Below are 9346 nucleotides of genomic sequence, written 5' to 3' on the forward strand. Positions count from 1 at the left end.
CAGACAAGGCAGGAGATGTGCGGATGTATAGGACTGGTGGTAGTAGTAGTAGTAGTAGCAGTGCAGTATGGAACATAACAGACAAGGTGTGTGGCTATGTAGAGGTAGTAGTAGTAGCAGTAGTAGTAGTAGTAGTACAGTATGGAATATGAGGGACAAGGTGTGCTGCTGTGTAGGGGTAGTAGTAGTAGTAGTAGCAGCAGTGCAGTATGGAACATAACAGACAAGGTGTGTAGCTGTGTAGGGGTAGTAGTAGTAGTAGTAGTAGTAGTAGTAGTAGTAGTAGTAGCAGTGGAGTATGGAACATAACGGACAAGGTGTGTAGCTGTGTAGGGGTAGTAGTAGTAGTAGTAGTAGTAGTAGTAGTAGCAGTGGAGTATGGAACATAACGGACAAGGTGTGTAGCTGTGTAGGGGTAGTAGTAGTAGTAGTAGTAGTAGTAGTAGTAGCAGTGCAGTATGGAACATAACAGACAAGGTATGTAGCTGTGTAGGGGTAGTAGTAGTAGTAGTAGTAGTAGTAGTAGTAGTAGTAGTAGTAGTAGTAGTAGTAGCAGTGGAGTATGGAACATAACGGACAAGGTGTGTAGCTGTGTCGGGGTAGTAGTAGTAGTAGTAGTAGTAGTAGTAGTAGTAGTAGTAGTAGTAGTAGCAGTGGAGTATGGAACATAACGGACAAGGTGTGTAGCTGTGTAGAGGTAGTAGTAGCAGTAGTAGTAGTAGTACAGTATGGAATATGAGGGACAAGGTGTGCTGCTGTGTAGGGGTAGTAGTAGTAGTAGTAGTAGTAGCAGCAGCAGTGCAGTATGGAACATAACAGACAAGGTGTGTAGCTGTGTAGGGGTAGTAGTAGTAGTAGTAGTAGTAGTAGTAGTAGTAGTAGTAGCAGTGGAGTATGGAACATAACAGACAAGGTGTGTAGCTGTGTAGGGGTGGTAGTAGTAGTAGTAGTAGTAGCAGTGCAGTATGGAACATAACAGACAAGGTATGTAGCTGTGTAGGGGTAGTAGTAGTAGTAGTAGTAGTAGTAGTAGTAGTAGTAGTAGTAGCAGTGGAGTATGGAACATAACAGACAAGGTGTGTAGCTGTGTAGGGGTGGTAGTAGTAGTAGTAGCAGTGCAGTATGGAACATAACGGACAAGGTGTGTGGCTATGTAGGGGTGGTGATGTTTTTCCTGCTGTAGCCCTTCTATCCTGCAGAGAGTGACAAGCAGTCACATCATTACATCATGAAAGTTCCCTCTTCTTACCCAGAGCCCTCCTTCATGTGACATGCTATGGATCAGAGTATACATTTTCTCTTACTTACAGATCAGAAGGACAGACAGAGCTGCTGCTACAATGGACAGGATGATGGAGACGTGGACAAGGATTCTGGACATACGATGTAGGGGACATAGGGGCGATTTCTCCTCTGCGCTGCAAAAAGTCTCCGATCCAGGAACATCTATCCCAGGAGACAATAACATATGTTATTCCATTCACTGTCAGTAGGATGGTGACAACAACAGGAAAATCTGTGCTCACTGTCATCCACAGACCTATATAACTGGTTTCTGGCATGTCATATTGCTACAAGTTACACCTAAAACATTTTGGATTTAAGACACATCCCTATCTTGATACCCCTCCATTCCCTCATTTCTTACTTCACTAGTTCCACAGTGTAAACATTGACCTAGTCAGCAATGACCCCCAAATCTCCCATCAACTCTTGTTGATGCCCAGATGTGTCCTCACTCTGGTTCTGTAAGTCAGTGACTGCGGAGATGATGATGGCCGCCTCATCCACTGGCTGAACTGCACTGGTCTCCACCGAGGACTCTTCTCCGAAAGCACCTGAGGGGGTCACATCCTGACAGAGAGCACAGGAAGAGAAGAGGTCGAGTCAGGATATGTCCCATGGAAACTACCACTAAGAGAATACTTGTGCTAACAGCAAGTTCAGTCTGGTCAGGGGAAATCCACAAGCGACCTCAGGTTTCAGACAAACAAAATAAAGAATTTAAGGGGTTTACCACATTATTTTCTTATGCTAGTAAAGGATAAAATAACAATGAAAAAGCAACTTTGAAAAATGAAATGAAGCATTTATAAAATAATATATATAAAACATAATGGGCTTTAATTACAAATAATACGTCCATTTTAAGCCATTAGGCTGTTGTGTCTGTTTGTTTTGCGTCAAATTTGCAGTTTTTTTACAGGACAAAATTAAAACTCGACCATCCCGCCACCCTATAAGTGGCTTGTTTTTACAATAGAAAACCTGTAGAAAAAAAAAAAGATGGTTTGCTTCATAAATCTGTCGGTTGCGGCGAGCCTTTGGACAACAATGAATGTCCCAAGTCCCAATGACTCCACCAGCAGAATAGTGAGTGCAGCTCTGGAGTATAATGCGGGATGTAACTAAGGATCAGTACAGGATAAGTAATGTAATGTATGTACACAGTGACCCCACCAGCAGAATAGTGAGTGCAGCTCTGGAGTATAATATGGGATGTAACTCAGGATCAGTGCAGGATAAGTAATGTAACATACATACACAGTGACTCCAGCGGCTGAGTAGTGAGTGGAGCACAATGTAGAATACACATTGTAACTAAGTACAGAATATGTCATTTAGTAAGTTACATATGAATTGTAAAGTGATATTAAAAGAGAAGTCCGCGCAGACCTCTTTTTTTCACAAGTGCTCTCACCCCTCCGGAGTCGGGACCCGGCTTGTAACGTGTCAGGTGCACGGCCACCAGCGCTGGAGCGGGGGAGGTGAGAGCATGTTATTTCTTTTATCTCCCTCTCCCCAGCACTTGTGAAAAAAGGGGTCTGTGTCCGGACTTCTCCTTTAGAGTGCGTTCACACTTACAGGATCCGCAGTAGATCTGCAGCAGATCTGCAGCAGATTTGATGGTGCAGATTTGATAATGTGTTCAGTTATTTAAATAAAATCTGCTGCGGATCTGCTGGGGATCCGCTGCAAATCCGCAGCAGAAAATCAGTTGCGGATCCGGTAAGTGTGAACGTACCCTTAAAGGGATTGTATACACTTTAATTTGCGGTGACCTCATGTGGGCAAAATCACTTTTGTGCTTTTCCATCTCAGCCTTTCCCCTATATTTGTGATGCATTCATTCACCTGTGTTCTGTTGTCTTCTGGGAATATATCAAATATGGAGATTCTTTTTGATACCTAGAAAAACATAAGGAAGTAGAATATGACATATAAAATTATAAAATATCATTTTGTCACACAGAATTATTGTTTAGTGAAAAATATTTTCACAGAATCTTAAGCTGGTTATGAGATGCACTAGCTGTGGGCCGGACGTTTATGTAGTAGTAGAGATGAAGAAAACCTCAATCACGGTCTTGGACGGCATTTGATTACTGGTGGCTGCAGAAGTATGATGCAGCTCTGAGAAGTCCCGGAAAACATGGATACAGCCATACCGACCGGGCCCAGTATTCTTTAACTGCAAAATTATAGGTAGGGTTCTAGAACAATTGTAACATGGGGTTCTCGAGTAGTGTTGCATTCGCCTTAAAGAAAGGATTGTAGACTGTAGTATTTTTCTGACATGACAACTGTTGATGGTTACATCCTTGTTGATGGTGCACATGGGCAGAGGTTACAGTTCACTGTGCCACTAGTCTCTTTTCTTGACGTTTCTAATCAGAGGAGATTTAAAAAAAAAAAAAACTTTCCACAAGCAGCCCAGGTCAGTGCATCCTCCACATATTCAGGACAGTGTTGACTTCACCCAGGTTTTTGGAACCTATCACACAATTTAGACAATTTCACAGCAGCCCAGCCAATGTCAGCTTCACATGACCACAAGACAGTACCATCACACCATCACTCAGACCATCACAACCCAACCCAACCTGAATTTTAACTTCCAACATTACATACAATGCTCAATTTAGGAAAACCCCACCATTACCTAGGAGGAGGGCCACTCTACAGCCACCTGACTCTGTTCCCAAGAGTCCTTCTCAACCCAACTCCTACGGCCCCCAGTGACATTCTATAATGAACAGCAAGTAAGCAGATGATACCGTAAGCACACCATGTGGCTGGGCCAGCAGGGCTGTGGAGTCGGAGTCAGAGCTAGTTGTGGCTGAAGTTGGAGTCAGCAGAAATGTAATGGCCCCAACTCCAGCTTAAAAAAAATCTTAATATTGTATAATTATCTTTTCTTCAAAGTTATTGTCATGGTTTATTACATTGATGTCTTATCCACCCTGACATCCCTCCCAATCAGCTGTGTGTAGTAGATCTGCTACATCGGCACCTATGCACAGTGAATGATGCTAGAAGTCCTTTGATGTCTACTGTGTAGTGTTCTAGTAAGTGTAAACAGCAGCCATAGGTAGTAATGGTAATTTAATCATTTTTATTCCATTATGGCACCATGCAATGTTTCAACCTCCATTAGGGTTGAAATGCTGCATGGTGTCATAGTGGAGTAAAAATCTGACTAAATCACCATTACCATCTATGGATGCTGTTTACACTTGCTAGATGGACTGTCAGACCCTTTGGAGACAGGGCTGAGCACTTTTTGCATTGGATATAATAAATAAGTTGGAAAGGGCTAAGGACTATAACTTTTGTGTAGTGTAGGAAAAAGTTTTGTGTAGTGGTAGCACGGGTCACCGAAGCAAGGTTCCTATTTAATTCAATAGGAGATGAGCTGTGGTAACCTGTGCCAGCACTACACTGTAGAAGGCCCAGGACTTCCAGCACTGTCACTGTGTATTGATAGGTGCAGCCATATGAAGGAGTCAGTGCTTTGGCTTCCTGACTTACCAGCCCTGTTGGCCTCTATCTTTTAGGCTATGTCCAGAACATGGCTGCAATCTTAAAAGCCACCATATTGGATCAAGGGCAAGTTTTTCCATATGAAAGGTGATCATGTAGCATATTAGATCACAAATGTATCAGAATCAATTGTAAGTCAATCACATTTTTTATTCAGAAGTGATCCACGCAGAGTTGCAACAACAGCTGGGAATGTTCCCTGTAACGCACAGCTATTTGAAATGCCAAATGTGTTGTCCATGGTGCTGAACACTGAGCTGAAACTGAACACAAAACAACGTTTTGTGTTGATACCTTTTGCAAGAGATATTGTAAATCTGATTGTGGCAATCGACTTATGAGATCTCAAGTCTTTCCATACTTATTAGCTGCTGTATGTCATGCAGGAAATGTTGTTTTATTTTCATTCTGACACAGTGCTCTCTGCTGACATCTCTGGCCGAGACAGGAACTCTGTAGAGTAGGAGAGGTTTTCTATGGGAACAAATTACACGCCTCTCTCACAGGCGGGTAGGGGTTACAAACTAATACAGAACACTAAACCCTCAGGCCAAGGCCCGGGGTACAAACCCCCTTTATACAACACCCCCCAATAAATAAAATGTAACTTTTAATCAATATGTATATTAAAATAGTAGGTGAACTGGTTAAAATCACAATACACCCAGGATGCTAGTTCAATGTCTAAACTATTGGAGATATGATTATCCTCCTATCTATATCACGGCACAGTCTACAGTTACTATGCCACACAATTAGACCTCATACTGGGTGAATGCTAGGTAAAACACAATCTGCCCCCTCTCTACATGTTTCGTTGCAACAGCAACGTCATCAGGAGAAAAACAGGCAGGGAATCCCCATTGAAAACCTCCCCTGCTCTGGTCAGTTCCTGTCTCGGCCAGAGATAACATATAGTAGCTAATAAGTACGGGAAGACTTGAGATTTGTTAATAGAAGTAAACCACAAATCATTTTAGGTTCACCCTATTCTCCCTAATGGTGTAATGGTCACAATGATATCTGGTCACCCATCACAAGGACACAGACATTCTGGTGCATTTATGAGCCTGATACATCTAACAGCTGAGGGTTTGCTTTAATTGTGTCTATCCATCATGACAGGTATGAGGAACCTGCAGCCCTCCACCTGGTGCAAAACTACAATTCCCATTATGTCTGAATACAAAGTTTTGTCTGCCGAAGCATGATAGGAACTGTAGTTCTGCAACCCCTGAAGTGCTGAAGGTTCCCCATCCCTGCTGTATGACATACACACATCAGCAGCACAAATGTCTCCTCTGTCCTAATAGTTGTTTCAGTGTAATCAGTGCAGGTAAAGCTCTGTTCACATTATGTTTGAGACTTCTAAGAACATAATCCATGTTGTATATGGTTGTTTCACCAAATGCCTCTGCCGAGTCTGCTACGCTACACCATGAGGGTAGGTTCACACTATGGAATCCACGCGGATAAGTTATGGCGGATTCCGTGGCTCTTACCCGTTCACGGCGGCACACATATCCGTCGGCTGCATAGACACCATTCTATGGCCAGGCCGATTCAGCGTTCCACCGAAAGAATTGACACGTCAATTCTTTCTGCGGAATGCAGAATCCTCCCTGTGCATAGAATGGTGTCTATGGCACAGACGGAGAGGCGCGCTGCCGTGAAAAAGTACAAACCACGTAATTCGCCGGAACTTATCTATACAGATTCCGTAGTGTGAACATACCCTTAGGGTGCGATCACCTGCCATGGATTCCGATGCTTGCCCTGGCAAACGGTGGAATACGCTTGACCATAGAATGGAGTCTATGGCACGGGCAGAGATGCACCCGAGTGGTGAAATCTGTGGCGGGTGATCAGCCCATATTCCTCAGTGTGAACGCATCCTAAAGGCATAAAATGTCTAATAAATGTGGGTCGCACCTCTGCACCTATCTTGGGATGGAGGCCCAGGCTGCTTGCAGTCACTGGAGGTGATCTAACACCAACAACAGCAGAGGAGGCCGCTTTACATAATTTGCATATTAGCATCGATGGTAATGGAAGTTATGCATGCGACTACATTGTTTCTGTAACTCCCAAGTGTCCCATCTGGGGGTGTCTAGGCTATTTAGACACATGAGAGTGGATACAGCTGTAGCAAACTTTTAGCTGTGACAGCGTTCTCTGTTTTAGTGCTCTTATTCACTGACAGCAAACAGAGATCTTGACAGCAAGGCAGAAAACATAACGTACACGGTAAAGTGGCTGCCTATCTCTTTAAAGGGATTTTTCCAGGAATCCCCTATCCGCAAAATAATTTCTTGATCTCATTACAGAAGTTCCAGAAATGTATGCATGTATATGTGACGTTAGCGTCCTATGACTGGTATCGTAGCCCTATAGGTGATGATATAGGTGACTTACCTTTGTCATCATGAGGGGCCATTCCACTGTTACTTGCTGTGTTCCTGTGCAGGGCCACACTCTGTAAGCCCTCTAGCATTGATGTCACCAGCTTCTCGCAGCCACATTGCTCACATGCTAAAAAAAAAAATTGCAAGAATTGTAATAGCTGATGTGTCGGAGAACTGCAGCTCTGCAGCAACCCTATAGAAAATCCCCCTGGATAGAGTAAATGACAGCCTAACACAAAGCGGTGAGATCTTCCCTGTGCATGCTGGCCACATACTGAGAAGACGAGCCATGGGTTATATCAGGTGTCTTCTATGGGTGTTGAGTTACAGGCAGGGCCATGATATACAGCTGTCTGTGTGATACATTGATACTATTGTGGGGTGGCTGGAGAAGGGGGCTAATGGAAACTAGCAGGAGTGCAAATCAGTGGGTATGATGACAGCTGCCCCCAAAATTACACCTTACAGACAGACAATTGCCCTCAAATTACATCACATTAACCTTACAGGTTAGGACGGTTTATGTACAGCCATAACATTACAACCAACTGCCTAGAAATAAATATTCCCCTAGTTCAGGGGTAGGGAACCTTGGCTCTCCAGGTGTTGCAAAACTAAAGCTTTGGCTGTCCAGGCATGATGGGAGTTGTAGTTTTGCAACAGCTGGAAAGCGACAGTTTTCAACCCCTGCCCTAGTTCCTTTACATTCTGTAAAGTGTGAGCTGCATCCTCTATGGATGGAACTTGTTCTGCATCAGATCCCACAGATGATCAATCAGATTGATATTTGGGAATCTGGAGGCTGCATCTCCACTTTCTCCTGTCTCTCTCTTTCTGAAGTGTCTGCAGTATAGCCGGGGCATTATCCTGATGGAAGAGGGCACTGCTATTAGAGGATTCCACTGCCATGAAAGGGGGAACTTAGGGCCCTATTACACAGATTGATTATCGCTCTGTGTAATAATGACAATAATCAGCCGATCAGACAATCATTGGCTATTCGCTGATTTAGGTTTGAACCTAAAATTGTCCGACAGCTAACGATTGGCCAAACACTTGATACATTACCTTTCCCCGCTCCTGGTCTTCTATCTTGGGCTCAGCTGTGGAGCACAAGAGAGAAGACCGTCTACGTCTAAGGCTCTGGTAATTCTCCGCAGCGAAATCCCTCCAGCCTCCGTGTTATACTGGGGGTCTATGGGAGGCTCGCGCGCCTCCTCTCTCCGTACCTCTCCGCGCTGAAGAATTGACATGTCCATTCTTCAGTGGGGAGAAAAGAGACGCACGAGCCTCGCATAGACTTCTAGTGTGAACAGAGCCTAATAGGTCCAGTAAATGAACGCCGACCTAGCAGTTCACACTAGATCATTGCCCATTACACTGCCCCTTCCGATGCATTCTGGTGCCATCTCTTCTCCAGGTAAGTGAAACACATGAACCTGGCCATCTACATAATATATATTAAACATGATCCATTAGACCAGTGCTTCTCAATCCAGTCATCAGGCCTCACCAATAGGTCATGTTTTGAGGATTTCCAATACAAAGAACAGCTGTGATAATACCTGATGCACTGACTATAATTATATCAACTGTGAAATACCAAGGAAATCCTCAAATCATGACCTGTTGGTGAAGCCTGAGGACTGGAATTGAGAAGCACTGCATTAGAGCACACCTTCTTCCACTATGGTCCAGTTCTGTAAGCACAGGAGAGTACGAGCGCTCTGATGTGTCTGTAACCACACACCCTGTACATAACAAGCTATGATGTCCTGTGACGCCTGTCTATCATAGCCACAAGGAACGTTGTACACAATTTGCTGTACATGATGTGGGATCAGACCAGACGGCTATCCTTCACTCTCCACACTCATCAATAAGCTTTGGGTTTCCATAACCCTGTCCTCGACTCACTGACTGCTCTTCCGTCGATCACTTTTGGTGGGTACTAACCTCAACATGTCAGAAATATTCCACAAGACCGGTTGTCCTGTAGGTCTTTTGACCCAGTCATCTACGTATCACCATTTGGCCATAACCATAGTCACTCAGATTTTTTGCTTGCCCATTTTCTTGCTCTTGACTCTTAACATGCCAGATACCACTGTTCTTCA

At 43.9% G+C, this 9346-nt stretch overlaps 1 protein-coding gene across 1 annotated transcript in view; it reads right to left on the minus strand.

Annotated features, from left to right (window-relative positions):
- The window catches only part of LOC138769677 (transmembrane protease serine 3-like), a 30852-nt gene extending 23601 nt beyond the window's left edge, over positions 1 to 7251 (minus strand). The window contains exons 1-4 of the mRNA XM_069948286.1: positions 7240 to 7251; positions 3136 to 3189; positions 1740 to 1854; positions 1309 to 1446 (exon numbers count right to left, since the gene is read on the minus strand). Coding sequence (XP_069804387.1) covers positions 1309 to 1446; positions 1740 to 1854; positions 3136 to 3189; positions 7240 to 7251 — 319 coding nt within the window. The remainder of the gene's footprint in view (positions 1 to 1308; positions 1447 to 1739; positions 1855 to 3135; positions 3190 to 7239) is intronic.
- Between the last annotated feature and the right edge of the window lie 2095 nt (positions 7252 to 9346).

Source organism: Dendropsophus ebraccatus, chromosome 12 (assembly GCF_027789765.1).
Source record: "Dendropsophus ebraccatus isolate aDenEbr1 chromosome 12, aDenEbr1.pat, whole genome shotgun sequence".
Classification (NCBI taxonomy): Eukaryota; Metazoa; Chordata; class Amphibia; order Anura; family Hylidae; genus Dendropsophus; species Dendropsophus ebraccatus.